We start from the raw sequence: 23833 nt of genomic DNA on the forward strand, positions 1-23833 counted from the left end.
AGAGGGCATGCCTAGGACGAGAGAAAATCTTGGCTATTAAAGTTCTCAGAAGAACATGATAATGGACCTTATGTATCAAGGATAAGGTGGCTGCCCTGTTAGTCGATGTAATTTGGGGCTCGGATTATGTCATGGCTCCACACGAGCATGACAAGACCTTGTAACTACTTGGGTTGATTAATATAATTCACTCACAATTGTGAGTTTTGCTTTAAAAAATAATAAAAAAAAAAGTTAAAAAAAATCGAGAATTGGAAAGCACCCAATTTATATTTTTTGGGCATACGGACACCTCGACGGCCGGGCGCTTCTCATGGGCAAACCATGAGCAAAGGCCTTAGAGTTTCTCATTTCTCAGCAAAGGTGCGGGTCCCCGGGTAGTCCTGTGTGTTTTACCTACGGAGGAAATCTGATTATCTGATCGAGGCTCACGCTTTGTAAACCTAAAAGAGGCGGGACAGTGGGCGATCTATCATTGCTGATGGATTTCCACTGGTGACCGTTCACCTGTTTAGCGACCTGCATACCCTAATTTTTCCCTTTATCCCCGCTTGCGCCATGGCCGAGGACACCGGCAAAGCGCTTTACGGCTCCTCTTCTCCCACTCCAGCTGCTAGGTACTTCTTTTCACATTTTTATCATTGCGATGTTGCAGTCGTGTGAATTGGCGTTCATGCATGGAGTCCATAAAGAATTATACCACATCGGTTAGGTTTTGGACTATAGCTAGGCATTTCGAACAAGGCGTTAATTGAAGGGTTATCCATGGTTTCAATTTTCAGCTGTTTAGGCAAATGCGTTAGGTTCTGGAACAAATGGAATCAATCTTGAATTCGATCAAGTTGCTTGCCAGTTCTAGGGTTGGTTCATGCATTATCATATTCAAGTTTGTTCTGTTTAACAAGCTCTTAAATTATAAATATATTTTTGACTACATGAATGTTAATATAATAAAAAAGGTATGAACCTGAGATTGTATTGTAGCGTCAAGCTCTTATTGGTTGTAATTGCACAACCTTGTGCAAGGAACTTAAGGTAGTAAAATGAGGTGTGGACACCTTCGTGTCCATAGTATTCTATTGACATATATCTAGTTCATGTTTGTTAACATTTTAACTATGAATGTATCTTTAGTCAAAAATTGTGAAAACATTTTGCTCCATAGTTTGAATTTGAAATTTTTAGGGCTCTAGCTTTGTCAAATTCATGTCAAGAAATCAAATGGTTGGCGGAGGACTTGGAACTTGCTGAATTGGTTTTCGACGAAGCTTTCCTAACTATAGATGCTTTTGTAAATTTTCTTCAAAAAGAAGAAGCATCAAATTGTTGGATAAAAGTGAAAGTCTTTAGCTTCCCGTATAAAATGGGAAGTGTTAAACTTCACACTTTCACCACCTTCTTTGTGATGTCATCCTTCACATATTGTACATGGGGTCCTTGTTGATGTTTGTGGAAACTTGGTATCATGAATTCAAATACAGACTGTGAACTTCGAAGGTCCCTGCCTATAACATGGTCCGAAAGCACTGTACGCATCTCAGTTCCGATGAAGAGTGTCTTCTCTTGCCGACCCCGAATATGTTGGAAAACCTTCCATAAATCCGGAAAAACTGTCTAGTCTATGCTTGTTTGCTAACGCAACTCTTTGTGTTGACCTTGCTTTCCACTTTTTGTCGTGTTGACTTTCTTGACTGTAGAACTCTTCATGGTTTGTTCGGAAACAAGAGGTCTCCTAATTGTACCCTCAAGGTGAGAATCAAAAGGGGCCTTTAGGTCTTTCCACTGGTTGAACACTGTCTTCATGGCCTTGTCTTTTGTGAATACTCTAAAAAGTAGTCCATAAGATTTTTGACCTTTGATTTTCTATATGTTTTGTCACTGTCAGGTGCCCAAAGCCCTGTCGAAGCATCCCAAGGCCTTCCCGAGGCTCCCTTGGGAAACCATAAACCTGCAAAAAAACACAGTAGGCTGTATAGGGTGAGAAATGATGTTTGAGAATGCTTGTTCATACTCATGGCTCGGACCCTTGTGGTTATTTGCGGAGGAAGTATTGAATTATTGAAAAGTGTCGTTACTTATGGCCGGACCTACATGGTTATTTACGGGGGGAGTATTAAGAAGTCTGAGTAGTGATTACTCTTAGCACCTCCAAACGACGCAGGCTGCGGTCTGGGGGGTGTTTGGTTGTAAAAGGCCTCTATATCTCATGGCCCGGACCTTTTTAGGTTATTTGCGGGAGGAGTGATGAGGGAGTCGTTGAACAGCTCATGTCCTGGACCTGGATGGTTATTTGTGGGGGGAGTATCATCGGCGGCTTTATGTTTCTATGTCTTGTAACATGCATATGTGAGCATTTGTGTTGCATTGTGATGTGCCAACCAGTGAATATTTCTAATTGGATGAGATTGCCTGGGTATGTAATTTTAGTGCATCAAGATACCTGTGGAAGATCAGTATGGTTTGGGTGTGATGGCTAATTTTACTATGCCGGAATATCAAGAGTTCCAATTTGGACGAAAGGAGAAGCTAACTCCTTGATCAAAAGAGCCGAAAGGAGAAGCTAACTCCTGAACAAAAAGAGCAAATTGATTGTTCCTCGGAAATTTTTGAGCTAACTTGAGTTGTTTTGTAGATATGCTGTAATCGCGGACGATTACTCTCTTTCAAGAAGGGGAGATGTCACAAATTGCTGACGTGTCAAAGCCCTAAAGAAGGGAGCCAACTTGCAGATGCCGGCCAAGGGGCCTAAACCTAAGAAGAACAAGTAACAGAAGAAGAAGTCCTACCAACTTATGGGGACCCCGTCCGATGGGACCCCAAGTGACATAAAAGATTAAAATAAAGTAGGATCTGCACACGCACGCAAACTGATGACGTGGCAGATTTTCGGAAATTGCGTTGGCATGATGACATGGTAGGATGTACGGATTTCTGCGTTTTGCTTGACTACTGTACGGAATTCCGTGATTTACGCTCTGGTAGCTTTTTTACATTGCTTTTGAACCAGGAGCTTTTGAGTTTTGAAGGCTTTTCACTGTAACTGCTTTTTAGGCCAAGTGCCTTCAAATATGAGGTTTCAGGGCTCATTCTTTGGCATGCTTCCTAGAGAAGGTGCAGAGTCTGGAGTATCTGCTTGTATTGTGTTGATGCAATATAAAGAAATACCGAAAGAGGCGCCAAGGTTTGGGGTGAATACTCTTTGGGGTGGAATTCCGCCACTCCGTGTCGCGAGGCATCTCTCTCTCTCTCTCTCTCTCTCTCTCTCTCTCAATTCAATTGTTATTAAAGTGCTAAAAGTCTGTTCAATCTTTTCTTTTCTATTGGCACGTGGTGCCCGTCTTGTGACAAATCCAAAGGCATTGCAAGAGGCGATACGCTTGGCTTAACTCCAAGAGATGAAGCACAACAAGGGTAAGCTCAAGACAACCAATGGTAATGGTAACTCTTCCTCTCAAGACTCTTCGAAAGACAAGGACAAAAATTCTAATGGGAATGGTAATGATACAAAGAACTGTTCGAGTTATTCTATTAATTTAATTCTCTGTCTACATCTCAATCCAAGGGTGACAAATCTAAGCATAAGGGTAAAGAAAAATATGAGAAATCTCAACTCATACCCGATGAGATGATTGCTCAAAGAATCGTAAGTGGTCAATTAAGTAGAGAAGAACAATATAGGTCACATGAAAAAGGATCGTCCTAAGAAAGAATCTGAAAAGGAAACCACTCTATCCCTCAAGTGAATTCTATGAGTATGGTAGAGCAAGAATTTGAGAAAGAGGGTCAAGCAAGACGAACTCATAAAATTTCTATGGACATGTTTATGGTCAAAGAGTCATTGTGCTGTTTGATTTTGGAAGTTCTCATGATGTCATAAGTGAATCTCTTGTGAAACGTGCACGTCTTCAAACTTCTCCTATCCACACCCTCCCGGTGCAGGGGTTCTCTGAAGGCATGGACGCTTCGATCTCTCAAGAATGTGATGATGTTAAGTTGGTCATTAAACAAACCCAATTCATTCGTCGTTTTGTAGTCTCTAAACTTGTAGGATGTGATATCATTTTGGGCATTAAGTGGTTTCTCGGGTTCAAGCCCATTATTGGTTGGGAGAAGATTACTCTTCTCATCAATGATATTGTGTCGCAGCCAATCCTCATTCGTTCCGAGAGAGGTATTCCCTCTCTCCCTCTCGTCTCACGTCCAAGCTAAAAGAGAGCTACGTTGAGGAGCCCAAGCAACGGTCATCAATGTCAACCCCTCATCAAGGAACTTGGTATTCTTGACAGGTTTAGTTGTTTGTTAAGTGTGAGTACTTGTTTTTCTAGGATGATCTTCCTTCTATACTTCCTTCTAAACGACCTGAGAATCATGTCATCGACCTAGTGGACGGAGCACAACGTGCAAGTAAGTTTTCACATCGTTTGAAGAAGATTGATGAAGAGGAGCTAGAGCGCCAATTAGGTGAGTTGTTGGGTAGGGGTTTTATACGTCCAAGTGTAAGGCCCTTTGACGCACCAATTCTTTTTGTTGGTAAGAAAGATGGCTCATCGCGGTTATGTGTGGATTAGAAGGTGCTCAATAAGATAACGGTCAAGAATAAGCTTCCTATGCCTCGTGTCAAGTACATTTTGGAGCGTCTCTATGGGGGGCTATAGTGTTTTCGAAGATCGACTTGAAGAGTGGCTACCACCAGGTAAGAACGGCAAAGCGAGACATCTACAAGATTGCCTTACATCTACAAGACCATCTTTAGAACTGAGCGCGGACATTACAAGTTTATTGATATGTCGTTTGGTCTATCGAGGGCGCTCTGTTTCATCGTATGATAATGCATATCTTCATTGACTTGGTCAGTAAGTGCGTGTTTGTTTTTCTAGATGGCATTCTAATTTTCCTCACTTTTGGGGAACAACATACTAGAGATGTAGAGAAAGTTTTGGTCCGATTGGATGCTAACCGTCTTTATATTACAACAAAGAAGTCAGAATTTTTTCTGATTACTGTGTGTTATTTGGACTACATCGTCGCTCTCGACGGCATTAATAGGTGTCAAGACTCGCTGTCAGCGCGTGGTCACGAGCGATGCCGCTAAGAGTGCTTGTAAAGCACTCAAAGGGGGAGTTACTAGAGCTTTTTGAGATTTGGATTGGAGCTACTAACATTGCCATTAGTGTAGTGTTACGAAAAAACTATCATCCAGTGACATTTCTCTCTCGTAAACTAAATAGTATTGAGAAAAATTATTCTATGTATGATAAGGAACTTTGCTCTGTCATTTATGCTTTAAAACTACGAGCGTGAGTTTGTGGATGACCAAGCCCTAAGGTGGCTTCAATCTATGCCTAGTGTACATTGGAGTGATAGTGAAGCATGATGGTCTCAAATTTTTGAGCAATTTGGTGGTATGATTGAGTATATTGGTGATGCATTGAGTAGGAAAAGTTAAGTTCTCTCATTAGAAACTCATTCTTTTCTCTCTATTCAAGGGGTTGGTTTTGATGATATTCAAGACAATTACATGGGTTATGAATTTGAAAGCATTGGTTAAAAGGACTAAATGCACAAGGTCTGTGGAATTATGTCATTTGTGATGGTTGACTTTTTTCTAAGAACCGTTTGTGTGTGCTATCTTTTCACAGGGTACTAATTCTTGCATGACGTATATCATGCATTAACGGGTGGTCATAGAGGTGTCAATGCTACATTGGAAAAAGTTAAACGATTTTTCTACTGGCCAGAGATGCGTAAGGATGTGTACAACTATGTTACAAAGTGTGCTATATGTCAAAAAGTTAGTCTCTTCATGGCTGACGTATCATTTGAAGACATGACAATGGATTTTGTAACTAATTTATCTCTTTCCTCATCTGCACGGAACACGCAATGTCTTAACTATCGTTGATAGATTTAACAAATCTTGAATGTTAGTCCCTTGCAAGATCAATATTACTGCACAAGATATTGCACAATTGTTTATGAAGCATTGGTATCTATTGTGTAGTCTACCCAAATCAATTGTGTCGGATCATGATACCAAGTTTACATCCCATTTTTAGCGTGCTTTGTTTGAAATTTTTGACACTATGTTGATTTTTTCGTTTGGATTTCATCCACAATTTGATGGGCAATTCATCCATAATCTGATGGGCAAACTGAAATATACAACGTTCTCAAAGTGTATATTCATGATAAACAATCTAAGTCGGAAGAATATTTACCGTTAGTTTAGTTGTTATAAATGATTCGTTCTCTAGTGTAATTGATCGTACTCTATATGAGCAAGCGTTTGGCCGACCTTTTTAATCTTTGTTAACTAGGTCCATTTCCAAATTTGATGATGCTAATTGTGTTAGTCAAATCTATGCGGAGGTACTCGAGAGTGTTAAACTTCGGCTTAGCAAGTGTCACGTGACACATCCAACCCTATGTGTCCGTGGCTACATCACGACAAGGGTTCAGTCAGTCCAGTCAGTCTAAATTAGAAGTGATCTGGCACTTTTGTGAGTCTATTCGTAGACCGTGCATGCCCAGTCACTTAGTGTAGATGCATATCCTCTGGTTGCACACAACATGATCATCAGTACTCCCTTCAAAATCCATTAGATTCAGTCAGGGGAATTTTCCAGTGCATTTAGCCTATTTTCCCTATTTTTGGTGTTTTTCACTTATTAATTTAAGTGACTTTTCAACAAAAGTAGGTAGGGCAATTTTTCTAAGTTAATATATAAGCAAACATTCGTTCCACTGCACCTAACATTGGTATCAAAGCTTTGGTAGTGTTCTGTATCACTCAAGGAAAGAACCACAAGAATTTTTTTGCTTGTTGAGGTCGCACGAACCCAAGTTCGCTTGGGCGTGTCGATTTCTAATCGTGTTTTGTTGAAGAGTGACAGGAATCCCAAGAAAGAAGGGCTTGTCCAGCCTCCCCTTGTGTCTCTTTCCACTCATTGAGAGCGGACTGTGCACTTAGCGGCGGCCGACCAATCGACGTGAGGTGGGAAAAAGCAACCTTGGTGTGAGCGCAAGGCCGCCAAGGGGTGCGCTTGCGGAAAGGAGTAGAACTCGGGTGAAGAGAAGATCCTTCTCAAACGTAGTTTGCAAGCGAAAGAAAACCTCAAGAACCTCAAGAACTCAAGAACCCAAAGTTCCTCGTGAACTTAAGAACCCAAGACCACAAGAACTCAAGACTTCAGTGGATGGTCATCACTCGAAGCGGAATGGATACTTCGCTTGGAGGTGATGAGCATGAGAGAGGCGAAGAAGAATTTTCCCCACCAGGAGGTTTTTCCGACCCTCCCCCTTCCCCATCTACGACACCGATTGCACTAACTCCTATGGAGGCTTTCGACAAGAGGATGATGGACAAGAATTTAGAAGACAAAGCAAGAGATGCTGAACGAGAAGCAGAAAGAAAAGCCTACGAAGAATGGCAGCCATAGCGCGTGCGAGCGAGCAAGCCCGCTTGGAAGCCAAAGCAAGACAAGTAGAATATGACCGCGAGACCAAAGCAAGAATGCAAGAGATGTGGCGACTCTTTTCTCAAATGCAGGCACAGATTCAACAGGATCGGGAAAAGGAGACTCTTTCAGTCTCTTCTTCTCCAAAGCATGATGATGAATTGAATGACAATGATTTGCATGATGATTTGGATGACAATGATAAGCATGATGATTTGGATGACACTGACAAGCATGATGATTTGAATGATTATGATTTGCATGATGGTTTGGATGACAAAGATAAGCATGATGATTTGCATGATCAAGATGTGATTTCTCACAAACATGATGAGTTGCATGAAGACGATGTGATTGTTCACCAGGATGATGAGTTAGTTGATGCTTTTTCTAGCGAAGCTAACCTCGTTGCAGATTCGATCAATCACGAATGATCGATCTTGGCTCTCAAGCCTAGGTCCAAGGAACCCGCACAGGAAGTATTATGTGTTTGCATGATTAGTACACACGCATTGTTCAAGTGTTTCATTCGTGATCGTTTCGTGTATTTTAGTCAACATCATTATGTGATCTCTTTTCCTAGGCATGACATTGTATGTTGAACACGTTTCTCTCATGGATGAGCATGAATGTATGTGGATTTCTCATGAAAAGCTGAAAGGTATGTATGTAAGGAAGTCACATTCCATGTCTCTTCCTTGGCCTGACACAGTTTCCGAACGAGCACATGAAAGTAAAAGTACCAAGCATGGGCATTTCCGTGGTGAATTGCCACAGTTGATTGCTCTAGATCATAAGAGAAAGATTTGATCTCATTGTTTGCATGTGTTTGATAAACGGTTTGTTACTCCGTCTCTATATTCATCTACATTGCATACACAGTCTTTAGCGAAGACAAGATTTTTTCCACTCACTTTACATGGAATGGATATGTTCATGTTTTTGTGTTGGAAGTGGTTTCAGGAATTTTTAGCCATGGGGATTCTTGAAGAAGAAAGATGTCACGTGACATATCCCAACCCTATGTGTCCGTGGACAAGCTACACCACAGCAGGGTTTAGTCAGTTCAGTCAAGTCTAGATTAGCAGTGATCTGGCACTTTTGTGAGTCTATTCGTAGACCGTGCATGCCCAGACACTTAGCAATAGATGCATATCCTCCGGTTGCACACAACATGATCATCGGAATTCCCATCAGAATCCGTTAGTATCAGTTAGGGGAATTTTCCAGTGCATTTAGCCTATTTTCCTATTTTTGGTTATTTTCACTTATTATTTTTAAGCGACTTTCCAACAAAAGTAGGTAGGGCAATTTTGCTAAGTTAATATATAAGCAAACCCAAGTTAGCACTTTCTGGCAGAAGAGGCAGCAAGAGCTTCTCGCTCAACAGGCAACTTCTTAGCAGTACCCCCCCTTCAGCACCCTAGCGTTTTCCAGCAGTAGATCAGCCTCCCACTTCCTTGGCGTTTTCTTCACAGAAACCTTACCCACAAGATCCCTTCCCTTGCGTTTTTACCCATCTGCAACAACCAAGCCATAAGCATCTTGGTCACTAGCAGAGTAGTAAAGCCCAGCGTTTTTGGACTCGGACATTTCAGCCTATTAGCGTTTTGTGTCTCCACAGCCCCAGCGTTTTTGGCAAGGAAAAGGGCAGCCCAGCGTTTTGGATTCTCAGCCCAAACCAGCAGCAGATACATAGCGATTTCAGCTTTATGGTCAGTAGCAGATCAGCCCCAGGTTGGTTGCAGATGTTCCCCCATTTTCAGCCATAAAAACGCAGCCAAAACAGTCATTTTCAGCCATGAAAACAGCAAGAAACAATCATTTTCAGCCACCAAGACAACCCCGAATTCAGCCATAGAAGATCACAGATTTCAGCCTAAGTCGTCGTCACAACCGTCGTCGTCATCGGCATAGTCCCCTTGCATCAGTCCATTGCATTCGCATTGTACACCTTTGTGCAATCAAAGTAGACCACTCTCGCCGACGAGAGTGGAGCCTTCGGAGGAGGGTTTTACAAACTCTTGGGTGTTGTATCTCTTTTCTCTCCTTCTCTCAGTCTCATTCACTTGCAGACACAATATCCACTCACTTTGTTCGTGATCACAGCACTCTCCATAAGACAGAAAGCTCTCTCTTTCCCTAAGAACTAGAAGGAACCTTGAGCAATAAAGATCACTAATCTTGAGAAAATACAACATTTATTCCGCTGCACCTAACAAAAGAAGCATGACACTCGACGAAGTTGAAGCATCGAAGGTGCCACAGAAGATTTTGTGTCGCTTTCGGCGCAGCCCAAAGAAGCAAGCGTTGCAGACCTTTATGAACTTCAAGTACCGCACGACCCACACATCAGAATGGGCCGGCGAAGAGTCTCTTCCAAGATTCCGGATGCTATTGGCGATCTCCCTCGACGCCATACAGTTCGGTACCAGTATCTCACTTTGAAAAGGAGGGGATGTCACGTGACACATCCAACCCTATGTGTCCGTGGACAAGCTACAACACGACAAGGGTTCAGTCAGTACAGATTAGAAGTGATCTGGCACTTTTGTGAGTCTATTCGTAGACCGTGCATGCCCAATCACTTAGTGTAGATGCATATCCTCTGGTTGCACACAGCATGATTATCAGTATTCCCTTCAGAATCCATCAGATTCAGTCAGGGGAATTTTCCAGTGCATTTTTCCTATTTTTCCTATTTTTTCTATTTTTGGTGTTTTTCACTTATTAATTTAAGCAACTTTCCAACGAAAGTAGGTAGGGCAATTTTGCTAAGTTAATATACAAGCAAACATTCATTCCGTTGCACCTAACAGCAAGGCTTCAGAGTCCTATTCTATGGATGCTAATAAGCATCGACAAGATGTCTCATTTAAGGAGGGTGACTGGGTTTTTTTAAAGGATCGTGAAGCAACGACTCAAGCAAGTTAATAAGTGGTGTCCTAAACTCTCATTTTGTATGTATGGTCCGTTTCTAATTGTCAAAAAGGTAAATGATGTTTCCGTGCAATTATGTTTGACACCTTCATGGACAATGCATAAAGTTTTCCATGTTTCTTGGCTTAAATTGTTTCAGGGTGAGTTGCCAAGGAGCACTAGATGAGGAGCAACCACCTGTACCTCACTTTAAGCAGAAGGGGGTGTCACGTGCACATGGCTTTGTGTGCCACGTGGACATGCTTCATCGACTTCTAGAGATGATTTTGCGCGCATCCCTAGGTATGAGTGTCTAGAATCCTAGGAGGATTATATCTGATTATTGTCGACAATTTTGTGAGCTTGTTCGCAGGATCTGCATGTCCGGACAAGTCCATTAGATTAGGTTTTCTAGTTTGGAACCCTCTTGCATAAATGGTTTGTTGATAGATGTTATTACACTACGATGGGCATCTGACATGATAGTTTTAGGTTAAGAGGAATCGAACGAGCCATTCCCTGCGTCAATCGGATTCCCGGGTGGACAAGTATGCGACAATTTTACCCAAAAACTGAACACAGTCAAATTTATTAATAAACCATCCTAATTAATTATTTAAGGAATTTGACAAAGGTTTTGTCCTACCTCAACCTCAAGTGGTTTATAGCCAGTGAAAAGTCCCTGCAGATATCCTAGCGTATTGGATCAATGGAGGAAGCGCTAGCAAGAGGAGCAGATCAGTCCTAGCGTTTTCAATTCCCAAATCAGCCTTGGGGTTTTGGCAGCAATGCAACCAGCGTTTTTGCCAGATCAGCCCTAGCGCTAGCTTCTACAGCAGGTCAACGTTAGTGTTTTCAGATTTCAGCCCTTTCTGTCGCTAGAGAACGGCTTGGATTTATATTCGCAAGGTTCCCGTTGCGGTCCAGTACTTTGCAGCCCATTGAGCCTCTCCTCTGCCATTCCCTCTCCGCATCGAGTGCTCCCATTGTAAGGTGCAGCGGATGTGAATCTTGAACTTTGCTCAAGATGAGTGCTCCGAACTGTGCTCAAGGTTCCTTTTACTTAGGGAAGGGAGAGCCTTCCGTTCCTTTAGTGAGAGAGTGCAAATGATCACAAACAAAGTGGCAAACACTGTGAATGAAGGTGCTGAGAATGAGAGATAGAGAGAGAAGAATACGCCACCAGAATGTTGTCAAACCTTTCTCTGAAGGCCCCACTCTCTATGGCGAGAGCATTCTACTATTGATTGCACAAATTTCTACAATGCAATGGACTCGTCGACGATGTTGACGACGAGATGGGCTGAAAACTGAAAACGCTAAGGGCTGAAAACTGAAAACGCTAAGGGCTGAAAATTGCAAATCTTGTATCTGCTGAATTCTGACTCTATGTCGATGACAACGGCGATGGTGACGATGCGATGACGACACGTTGAAAACGCAGATGCTGAAATCTGCGTTTTGTGGGCTGAATCTGCAAACTTTGGCTGATCTAACCGTGCGGCGAGGATCTGTTGCGGGAAGGTGAGATCTGCGAAGTTTGGGGGCTACGGTGCGGAGTCTATACGCTGAAAACTGAAAACGCTGATGTTGAGAAGGTGAAGACGTCGGGAAACTGCAAAAACGCTAGGCTTGTTTTGAGGTCTGCAACAAAAACGATAGGGCTCCTGCTGTCCTGTTGTTGCCAGGTTGGATCTGCAAATGCAAAACGCTGGATGATTTGCAATGTTGAGAAAACGTTGGCTGGTCTTGGTAGGTTGAAAACGCTAGGGTCTTTTTGCTGTTCTTGCTGAGAAGGTGCACGTGACGGTGGTCTCCTGCCTCTTCTGCCAGAAAGTGCTAGCGCTAGGTTTCTTATATAGTCACTTGGCCAAATTGCCCTACCCAGTTTCCCAACAAAAGTCTCTTTAACTGGCTAAAATAGGGAAACTAGGTTTTCTGCTCTTTAAAACGCTCTTGATGGAATCTGATGGTAATGTTGATGATCATGCTATGTGCAACCAGAGGATATGCATCTACTCAGTGTCTGGACATGCACGGTCTGCGAACAGACTCACGAAGGTGCTAGAACACTTCCTAGGCTAGACTGATTGAACCCTTGTCATGAAGTAGCTTGTCCACATGCACATAGGGTTAGATGTGCACGTGACACCCATTGCTGTCCATCATCAACATCCTAGAGATGTGCGTTTTCAGCGCTTCATTCCTCTCGCATTAGGAACGCAAATCAGCCCCAGAACCCCTTGGTGGCCATTCACAATCCCATGTCGAGATGGATCCAAAGGTGCATCAAATCATTCCCAGAGGTGCTTCATCTTGAAGAGTTACTGAGGCGACACTCCCCATTCGAGTCAGTAGAGTCAGCACTTGAGGTATTGCATGCGTACATTCCATTTACACAATCAAAAGCAAATACCACATTAGTAAGTGTGACGGGCCCTTGAGAGGGTTGGTTGGGACCCCATTGGGTCTCTCTCTCTCTCTCTCTCTCTACCGCTCTCTCATTCCCTCTTTCGGGGAAAGTAAAAGGAACCATCATTCAAGCTAAAGGCAACAAGGAAAGAAGGGATGCGTGAAAGTGTAAAACCTAGATCTTCACCATTTCAATTCTTTCGCATGCGAAACAAACACTTTGTAGAACCCTCAAAGAAACACATCAACCACTGACTATTAGTCCTTATTGCATTCAGAAGTAGACGTTGTTGAGTTTGAAACCGATTTCCCTTGCATCCCTTCCAGTTCTTTAATTGCTTCAACTTTGTCGAAGGCTTCTATCTCCTCAGTCTCCTTGTCCACATATTGTTGAACTCTTTTCTCTTATCCTTCTTTTGAAGATGAAAAGATGTTACTCTCAATGGTGATTGTTGCAATCTTGGACTAGATTATTTTGAGAAAAACAATTGCTTGAGGTGTGTTACCACTCTAATCAGTTATTTGACAAAGCGGTAGAAAGATTGCAACAACACGAAATTGAATCGAAACAACAAACATGAACTTGAATTAGAACATAGTGTTAATGTCACATGACACATCCCAACCCTATGTGTCCGTGGACAAGCTACACCATAACAGGGTTTAATCAATCCGATCAAGTTAGATTAGCAATGATCTGGCACTTTTGTGAGTCTATTCGTAGACCGTGCATGCCCAGTCACTTAGCATAGATGCATATCCTTCGGTTGCACACAGCATGATCATCGGAATTCCCATCAGAATCCATTCGCATCAGTTAGGGGAATTTTCTAGTGCATTTAGCCTATTTTCCTATTTATTGGGATTTTCACTTATTATTTTTAAGTGACTTTCCAACAAAAGTAGGTAGGGCAATTTTGCTAAGTTAATGTATAAGCAAACCCAAGTTAGCACTTTCTGGAGAAGAGGCAGCAGGAGCTTCCCGCTCAACAGGCAACTTCTCAGCAGATTTGCAAATCAGCATACCAGCGTTTTTGGATTTCAGATGCAGAAAAGCCTGGTGTTTTTGGCTAGCAGCAAGGAACATCAGCGTTTTTGATTCTCAGCCAAAACAGCAGCAGATCCTCGCAGTTTTCAGCCTATGACTCAGTAGCAGATCTGTCCCCAGACGGTTGCAGATGTTCCCCCATTTTCAGCCATAAAAACGCAGTCAAAACAGTCATTTTCAGCCACCGAAACAGCCCCGAATTCAGCGATTAGAAGATCCTAGATTTCAGCCATCAAGTCGCCGTCGTCATCACCGTCGTCGTCATCGGCATAGCCCCATTGCATCAGTCCATTGCATTCGCATTGTACACCTTTGTGCAATCAAAGTAGACCACTCTCGTCGACGAGAGTGGGGCCTTCGGAGGAGGGTTTTACAACCTCTCGGTGTCGTATCTCTTCTCTCTCCTTCTCTTTGTGTCATTCACTTGCACGCACAATATCCACTCACTTTGTTCATGATCATAGCATTCTCTATAAGACGGAAAGCTTTCTCTTTCCCTAAGAACTAAAAGGAACCTTGAGCAATAAAGATCACTAATCTTGAGGAAATACAACATTCATTCCGGTGCACCTTACATTGGTATCAGAGCTTTGGAAGTGTTCTGCATTACTCAAGGAAAGAACCACAAGAATTTTTTTTTGCTTGTTGCGATCGCACGAACCCAAGTTTACTTGGGCGTGGCGATTCTTAATCGTGTTTTGTTGAAGAGTGTCAGGAATCCCAAGAAAGAAGGGCTTGTCCAGCCTCCCCTTGTGTCTCTTTTCACTCATTGAGATCGGACCGTGCACTTAGCGGCCGGCCAATTGACGTGAGGTGGAAAAAAGCAACCTTGGTGTGAGCTCAAGGCCGCCAAGGGGTGCGCCCGCAGAAAGGAGTAGAACTCGGGTGAAGCGAAGATCCTTCTCCAACGCGATTTGCAAGCGAAAGAAAACCTCAAGAACCCCAAGAACCCAAGACCCTCAAGACTCAAGAACCTCAAGAACCCAAGATTCTCACGAATCAAGAACCTCAAGAACCCAAGTTCCTCGTGAACTTAAGAAACCAAGACCCTCAAGAACCCAAGTTCCTCGTGAACTTCAGAACCCAAGAACCCACAAGAACCCACGACTTCAGAATGATCGTCACTCGAAGCGGAATGGATACTTCGCTTGGAGGTGATAAGCATGAGAGAGGCGAAGAAGAATTTTCCCCACCAGGAGGTTTTTCCGACCCTTCCCCATCTACGACAAAGATTGCACTAACTCCTATGGAGGAGTTGGACCAAGAAAGAGAAGCAGAAAGAAAAGCCTACGAAGAAGACATGGCAGCCATAAAGCGCCAGTAGCAAGAAAGAACGGCAGCCATAGCGCGTGAGAGCGAGCAAGCACACTTGGAAGCCAAAGCAAGATAAGCAGAATTTGATCGTGAGAACAAAGAAATGCAAGCCAAGTTTGATCGCGAGAACAAAGCAGTAAGGCAAGAGATGTTGCGACTCTTTTCTCGAATACAAGCACAGATGCAACAAGATCGGGCAAAGGAGACTTTCTCAGTCTCTTCTTCTCCCAAGCATGACACACAGGACTTGCATGATTGTGTGAAACATGATGATGATTTGATTGACAATGACAAGCATGATGATTTGCATGATCAAGATGAGATTTCTCACAAGCATGATGAATTACATGACGATGATGTGATTGTTCACAAAGATGATGTGTTAGTTGATGCTTTTTCTAGCGAAGCTAACCTCGTCGTAGATTCGATCAATCACCAAGAATTGATCTTGGCTTTCAAGTCGAGGTCCACAGATCCCCCACAAGAAGATTCAATAGATCCCGAAGAAGCGATCTTGGCTCTCGAGCCTTGGTCCAAAGAACCATCACAGAAAGTATTATGTGTTCGCATGATTGATATGCACGTATTGTTCTATTGTTTCATTCGTGAAGGTTTCCTGTATTTTAGTCAGCATCGTTATGTGATCCCTTTTACTAGGCATGACATATTGTATGTTGAGCACGTTTCTCTCATGGATGAGCACGAATGTATGCGGATTGTTTATGAAAAGTTGAAAAGTTTGTATGTCAGGAAGTCATATTCCATGTCTCTTCCTTGGCATGACACAGTTTCCGAACGAGCACATGATTGTATGAGCACCAAGCATGGGCATTTCCATTGTGATTTGCCACAGTCGATTGATTTCGATCAAACAGAAAAGATTCGACCTCATTGTTTGCATGTGTTTGATGAACGGGTTGTCACTCCGTCTCTAGGTTCATCTACATTGCATACACAGTCTTTAGAGAAGACAAGGTTTTTTCCCTTCACTTTACATGGAATGGGTATGTTCACGATTTTGTGTTGGAAACGGTTTCAGAAATTTTCAGCCATGGAGATTCTTGAAGACGAAAGAAGCAGTCTCTAGACGAAGTTGAAGCAAGGAAGGAGCCACAGAAGACTTTGTGTCGCTTTCGGCGATGCCCAAAGAAGCAAGCATTGCAGACCTTTATGAAGTTCAAGTACCGCACGACCCACACATCAGAGTGGGCCGGCGAAGAGTCACTTCCAGAATTCCGGATGCTGTTGGCGATCTCCCTCGACGCCATATAGTTCGGTACCAGTACCTCACTTTGAAAAGGAGGGGATGTCACGTGACACATCCCAACCCTATGTGTCCGTGGACAAGCTACACCACAGCAGGGTTCAATCAGTCCGATCAAGTTAGATTAGCAGTGATCTGGTACTTTTGTGAGTCTATTCGTAGACCGTGCATGCCTGGTCACTTAGCATAGATGCATATCCTCCGGTTGCACACAACATGATCATCGGAATTCCCATCAGAATCCATTCGCATCAGTTAGGGGAATTTTCCAGTGCATTTAGCCTATTTTCCTATTTATTGGGATTTTCACTTTTTATTTTTAAGTGACTTTCCAACAAAAGTAGGTAGGGCAATTTTGCTAAGTTAATATATAAGCAAACCCAAGTTAGCACTTTCTGCAGAAGAGGCAGCAGGAGCTTCCCGCTCAACAGGCAACTTCTCAGCAGATCTGCAAATCAGCATACCAGCGTTTTTGGATTTCAGATGCAGAACAGCCTGGCGTTTTTGGCCAGCAGCAAGGAACCTCAGCGTTTTTGATTCTCCGCCAAAACAGCAGCAGATCCTCGCAGTTTTCAGCCTATGACTCAGTAGTAGATCTGCCCCCAGACGGTTGCAGATGTTCCCCCATTTTCAGCCACCGAAACAGCCCTGAATTCTGCGATTAGAAGATCCTAGATTTCAGCCATCAAGTTGCCGTTGTCATCACCGTCGTCGTCATCAGCATAGCCCCATTGCATTCGCATTGTACACCTTTGTGCAATCAAAGTAGACCACTCTCGCCGACGAGAGTGGGGCCTTAGGAGGAGGGTTTTACAACTTCTCGGTGTCGTATCTCTTCTCTCTCCTTCTCTCAGTCTCATTCACTTGCACGCACAATATCCACTCACTTTGTTCATGATCATAGCACTCTCCATAAGACGGAAAGCTCTCTCTTTCCCTAAGAACTAAAAGGAACCTTGAGCAATAAATATCACTAATCTTGAGGAAATACAACATTAATTCCGTTGCACCTAACAGTTAAGTTATGGCATCTTTGGGGGTTTGTCTGGTCAGTCTCGGTATCTCCAGGGACAGGTGACAGGGTTTGTGGTTGTGCCTGGTAAGATCGAGGTAGTTTTCTCATATTGGGATTTTCCAGCCATGTGTAACTTTTGGGTTTTGGCTCATTCCATTGCCATATAGTCTCTTGCAAGCTAGGAGTATTTTTTCGGAGCCTCGTCGTATTTTTCCCTTGGCATTGGTGGCCTCTTTTGTTGTATTTTCCTAGTTCATCATTTATTTTCCCCTACTTGTGCAGGAGGTTCAAGGTTGCATTCCAAACAGATATTTATCAGTCTTCCCATACTGTACAATAAATATTGTCAGTACGTACGGGTTTTTATTATATGCGCACACAAATACACATACATGTGTGCATGCCTGTATGATTCGATACCTAACGAAATTTTTGTATTGCTAGTGATCATCGATATTGTGCAATATTTTTGAACGTTTTTATATACTGTGTTTATCTTAGCTATCCACCTTGAGGAGTTGGGTAGGATAGCCAACATAGGCACCTATATATATAGCCGGGGGGCTGTGGGTGTGGGGGTACCATCTTTGTACATTGCAGTTGGGCCCAACAGGGGGCCACCCTCATGGGGCAGCCCCTAAGGTGCAGATTAGGCCCAGTGGGTAGTTTGACGGGAGGCTTCCTCCTTGTGTTTTTGCGGAACCAATGTGGCATTTTCTAGGTGTGCCCTAGCGTTTTTACCGGCAGCAGAAGCAACCCTTGGTGATCCTTCTATGGTGTAGTTTTGTAACAGACTTAAAACACCCCAAGTCGGGAATCTGGCACGACACACGAGAGAATCACTTAAAAACACTTCACAAACTTTATCGCATTTCGATAGAGTGGACACGGCCCGACGTAGTTCCGTGCCCAGAGGTATTGGCCCCAAAATCTGGTGCCCCTTTTGGTATTTATTTTTATATTAATGCTTGAGCAAAGTTACAAAGTCGGAGGGTCCTCTCTGCTCAGTGCTCTCTGGCCAAACTAAGAGAAAAAGAGGCCTTATGTACATATTTATAGGCCCAAGGCCCTCTCAAAAGCAGTACATGAAAAGTTTCAAACTCAAAAGCATCTAATCCAAAAGCTGGCGCTCCCAAAAACTGCAGCGCTTCCTGCGTGAAATCCGCCGCAAATCGCGGGCGTCCGTACAACCTGCCACGTCAGCAGCCAGCGCGTCGAGCCACGTCAGCCAGCCACGTGATTTGTGTTCTTTTATGAACTCTAGTGTCCCTTGGGCCCTGTTGGGAAGGGACCCATAAGTTGGAACAACTATTAAAATAAGGGGTGTTCCTGGTGGTCATGTCACCACGTCATGACTTTGTGACAAGTTCCCTCCTAAGGCAGCTTTTCACAGGCTTTGTGATCATGGAGTGGGAGAGTTTCCCATCCGAGATGCAAGCCATGCCTTGAGTCGTCTCTCCCCCTCCAGATCTGTCCTCTTGCCCAGAGGAGATGCACCAGATTTATGCTCATAGAGCATGTTAAGAGTTGGTATCCATGTGGAGGCTGAAACAGTGGTCTCGTGTGTGAGAGTAGATGGCAATAGCAGTTGTGTGTGTACCATGGGTCTATCCATCGACGGCATGTCAGATCTATGCCGGTGGACCACCCTTGGTCATTGGTAGATGCAGTTTGTTATCAGCATGGAGAGTCTTTCCCAAATCTCGCTCTTTCTCCCTTCTCTCTTATTCACAGATGTCCTGTTTCTTTCTACCACAATGAGTCTTTCCCAAATCTCACTCTCTCTTTTCTCTCTTATTCTCAGATGTCCTGGTTCTTTCTACCACAATGATCTCTCTTCTCCACATTTGCCTTATGTGGCATTGCAGGAGCATTGTAGGAGTTATCTAGAGTCAAAGAATCTTTTCGGAGTTGAGCCAGATTGGAGTCCAGGTTTCCACTGGATCAGAGGCCGGTCTGTGTCTTCATTGCATCTTACGCAGCCTATTCTGACACACAGAAGACCAGAGTGGTAGAGTTCCCCTCAAAGAACCATTGGCCCCTCGCCCCTTTTACTTCATAAGACTGAAGTCGAAGGTGCAACAGCCAAGAGCCACAGCTTCGTTTTGTGTCAGCTCTGAGTCATGTCTCTCCCTCAAAAGTTATCTACGGAGTCGTAGTCTTGGTCCAATGTACCACATTGCTGTTTTTGATTATAGAATAGTGCAAGGGGCACTGCTCTTGTTTTAGGTCATCTTATCTTTCTGGAATCTTGGTTGAAAAACAGTGGCCTTTGTATTTTGCAAACTGGCATGTTGGATAGTCAATTATTCATAGGGAAGTTTTGTTATGCACATTCTATAGACATTTGGTCATAGTCCATTGGAGCTGTTTAAGTGCTGCAATATGTGTGTATTTTGTTTGCACTGAATCAGACAATCTTGAAGATGAAGTGTAAAGATCAGACATTTTGGGTTGTCTTCTGCTTCTTCTCCTGTTTGACTTATGTTTTTTCCACGTGCAGCTCTGCCGGAGCTTCATCTCCTGCAATCCCAGCAAACATGGCAAGCGTAGACTGGTGTGGATTGGACAAGGGTTGGAAGGGGGCCTCACTATCAAAATCAGGTCCTCAACCTCTGTGGAACTCTGCAACTAGTGGAAGCACAGGTGGTGGCTCGACGCAAGGGTTGGCTCAACCAGTATGCAGGCCATGGGATAGGGGGGATTTGTTGAAGCGACTATCAACTTTCAAGTCAGCAGTTTGGCTAATTGCACCTAAGGTTTGCAGAATTTCAAGCGCTCTCCTGTATGCATGTATGGTTTATTGACTAGAAGCCCTGAAGGGAAATGTGTCGTTCGCACAGGTTTGTGGACCCCTTGCATGTGCAAGAAGGGGCTGGGTTAATGTCGATGATGACGAGTTAATTTCTTGCGAGGCATGTGGTGTCCAACTAAGGTTTCCACTTTCCTCTTCATGGACTCAACATGAAGGTATGTGACCTGTTTGTCTTGTTGCCTAAGAGGGGGTTCATTCGATTACTTTTGTTGGAAGTACATTGAGAAAACAGGTTTGCTCATATTTGTGTTTCTCAATGGATCAGTGGAGGTGTATGGTGAACAGCTAGATGTAGGGCATAAACCAATTTGCCCTTGGAGAGGAAATCCTTGTACAGACAGTTTAGCCCAGTTTTTACCCTCTCCAATGTCAGCTCTTATTGGAGGATTCAGTGACCGTTGTGATGCATTGCTACAATTTTCATCATTGCCTGTCATATGTGGTTCGGCAATTGATGAAATGAAATCTACCAGGGGTGCTGAAATTGATAGGCTTCTTACAAAACCTGTTAGGGAAACTATGAAAAGGCTCGATGATGGCTTTGATGTAAGACAAGATTCAATAGACACCGCAAACAACCCTTACTTCCAGGTATACTTCATACTCGCTGATTCATCTAAATAGGGATGAATTGTACTTAGGATCTTTTCTTTGACAGGCACAAAAGTTAATGAGTCTTTGTGGTTGGGAGCCAAGGATTCTTCCCCACGTGGTGGATTGTGAGGAGCACTCTGCATATTCTAAAAGAAAAGACAAGCCTTTAAGTCCCAGCGAAGGACCTTCAAACAGATTATTTTTATCATCTCACTCCTCTAGATTGGATAAACATGGTGTGGGTCAGAACATGATGATGCCCTCAGAGTTAAACTGCAATCCAGCATCTGTGGTACTCGATTGTAGTCTCTGTGGTGCCACTGTTGGCCTAAAATCTTTTGCAACAGCTTCGCGGCCTTCAACCTTGATGACTTCGGGTTTGGTAAATGATCCTGAGCTACCACAAAAATATACAGGCTCCTTGAAGCGTAACGCAAGTGCTGCCAGTGGTGTTGAGGGTTTACGTGCTGTGGAAGCCTCTCTGAAGGAGAAGGATTGTAAGGAGGCGGCGTTGGATGCAACAGCCGTAGGTGAAGAGAAAATGTCTTCTTATAATGGCCCTGTAGGTACAGGTGCAGTTGCACGTGGACCAGCTCTTCCTGATTCTTCCACTGCCGGGCCTCTATGTGCAGAACCTGCAACTGGTAGTCAGCAGTTTGTCGGTCAGCCTGAAGGCAGTGAAATGGGTGGTGCTGCTGCTTCATATGAGTCCTTTGGCCCTGGGTTTCCAGGGTGTCGCATGGATGAAGGGGGGAGCACAGTAGACAGGCCGCAAAGCAGGATGCATCGAGCAGACAGCATTGAAGGGACTGTACTAGATTTTGAGGGGGATGAGGCTGACAATGGAGAGGTGGGAAAAAAGAGATATTTCGTTGGAGAGTCCTCAAAGCGCAAATGTGGAGAAAGTTCAGGTGCTGATCAGTTATCATATGGGGCAGCTCATATGGATGCTACTCCAACAGAACCTGATTATGAAGCCGAAGACCTAGAACGGTTAAAAAGAAGCCGCCGAGAAGCAATGCTGCAGGAGCTCAACAGACCGAGGGCATTTTCAGTGCAGCCTATGGGAAACTCGGTCCATGCTTCATCTGTCATTGCAATGGATACTAGTCAAGGCAAACCAGAAAATTCTTTGGACAGTGTAGAGAATTATCCACAAGATGAGGACATGCAAGGTACTGCATTCAGCTGGGAGAAGAATGAAAGAGTAGGCCATGGGGATCTTAATTATATTGAGCAAGCACAACAAAGCACCTGTCACCAGGGTAATGCTGGAGATACTCATGCTGGGCCGTCAGATCAGGGAGTTAGTACCAGTGATGAGGGCGATATTGATACCGCACTTGATAATGATGCAGCATGCTGTGATGCTGCAATTGGCATGGGGCAAGGGTTGAGTGTAGGAGTAAGCGGAGGAAGTGTTCAAATGGGTGCAAGTCATGAAGCTGAAATTCACGGTACAGACTTGTCTGTGCACAAGATGGAAAGCATGATGAACGAAGGGGAGCTAATGACCGAAGTGACTGATCCTCAAAGACAAACAAGTGAGTCGGTTCCTGGACAAGCACTGACAGGACAGTCCTTGCCAGATGAGACAAGATTGGTAAATGCATTGGATCATCAAGTTGACAGCATCGAGGCTGTGCCTTCTCTGTCAGTGGCAAAGGTGTCCTCTGGAGTGAAACTTGAAGATTCTGGTCAAGAAGAGTCTTGGGAGGGTAAACAAAAAGGTAGCCAGGGATCGCTAGGCGAAAAATTAGTAGACGCAAGCCACGTGGCCAACCCTGTGCTTGTGCAAGCCAATGCCAGCAGCAAGCTGGCAAGCCCTGGGCTTAAAGCAGCAGATGCTCCCGTTGCTCACAGAGAAGGTTTTGATGATCTAATCGAGTTTTTACAAGAGCTTATTTGAATGTGTATTTGTATGGTATGTATTGCCTCTTACCTTGCACTATCCTGTAGGGAGGCGACGGGGGCATAGAAGATCAAGGGAACAGGTGGAGGAGTTTGATCCAATTCACCAGCACCATTTCTATTGCCCATGGATCAATGGCTGTGTTGCGGCAGCAGCTGCCAGTGGAGATGCAAATGTGAAGGCTGCTTTGTGTGGTTGGCAACTAACTGTTGATGCATTAGATGCTTACCAAGTGCCCAACAGCCTTTTTGCTGCCCCAATGGAATCAGAATCTGCAGCATCCATGCATAAGGTCAGTAAGGTTTGTGCGTCTTGTGCAGAGTCCTTGATTCACTTCGAAAATAAGTTCAATGCTTTTGCATGTAGGGCAATGGTTTTGCTGCAATTGATTACAAGGGAAAACATTCATCCACCAGGAGATAATAAGTTGAAAATTATATCAGTTTGCTTCAGTCTACTTCAGGATTTTCTTCGTGACATTGTGGAAAGGGCTAGGTAAGTATTATGTATGTCAAATAATTGTGCATGTGGTGTTTTTGCGGATGCCAAGGACATAACAAAACTGACATTTTGATCACTCTAAGAATCAGGAACATTTGGAATGTTTGCCACGACTGATGCGGAGTGTATGCATAAAGAGTCCGAAGTACTGCTATCCTTTAACTAGAGAAGCTTCAAACAATTAGTGAAGCTGTTGCTCTTTTATTTTTTTCATCTAAACAGATGATGGAAAATGTGTAAAGGCTTAGAAAGTCTTACTTATTACATACTAGTCTTGCTCAGAAGGGTTTCTCTTCAGTGCGTGTGTGTTGTCCGTTGCACAAGCTATTGAGGGATGACTGAGGTGCATAGTTCATGCAAGCTCGTCTGAACACTTGTTGGGTCTGAAAAAGTGGCACAGTTTCAATCTTCCAAACCTATCAATGTTTCAATGTCAGCTAGATAAGGGACTTAGCTTTTTACTTTTTGGGCTAGAGCTCGCATGCTGGCAGAGAAGGGACCGAGCATTGGTTCACTTGGTAGCATGTAGGGAAATATATGGGGCAGTCGGAAGACTACGAAGAAAGGGCTAAGTGAGAATTT

The 23833-nt window shown here is 43.7% G+C and overlaps 1 protein-coding gene across 4 annotated transcripts; it reads left to right on the forward strand.

Annotated features, from left to right (window-relative positions):
- Nucleotides 1–353: 353 nt before the first annotated feature.
- On the forward strand, nucleotides 354–23548 carry LOC147429423 (IAP-like protein 1). Of its 4 annotated transcripts, none has more exons than XR_015185861.1 (8): nucleotides 354–617; nucleotides 19933–20188; nucleotides 20273–20399; nucleotides 20510–20835; nucleotides 20903–22706; nucleotides 22798–23042; nucleotides 23117–23245; nucleotides 23335–23548. XR_015185861.1 is itself a non-coding variant. In XM_086495666.1 (8 exons), exons 3-8 carry the CDS (start codon nucleotides 19970–19972, stop codon nucleotides 23171–23173), a joined length of 2778 nt encoding a protein of 925 aa, XP_086351792.1. In that variant the 5' UTR covers nucleotides 354–617; nucleotides 5640–5744; nucleotides 19933–19969; the 3' UTR covers nucleotides 23174–23548. The 4 variants fall into 4 exon arrangements, 2 of the variants coding, with proteins under 2 accessions (XP_086351792.1, XP_086351791.1); XR_015185862.1 differs by having other exon boundaries at nucleotides 23341–23548; XM_086495666.1 differs by adding an exon at nucleotides 5640–5744 and having other exon boundaries at nucleotides 23117–23548.
- Nucleotides 23549–23833: the final 285 nt, after the last annotated feature.

The sequence above is a fragment of the Adiantum capillus-veneris genome, chromosome 22, assembly GCF_014529385.1.
Source record: "Adiantum capillus-veneris isolate H3 chromosome 22, ASM1452938v2, whole genome shotgun sequence".
NCBI lineage: Eukaryota > Viridiplantae > Streptophyta > Polypodiopsida > Polypodiales > Pteridaceae > Adiantum > Adiantum capillus-veneris.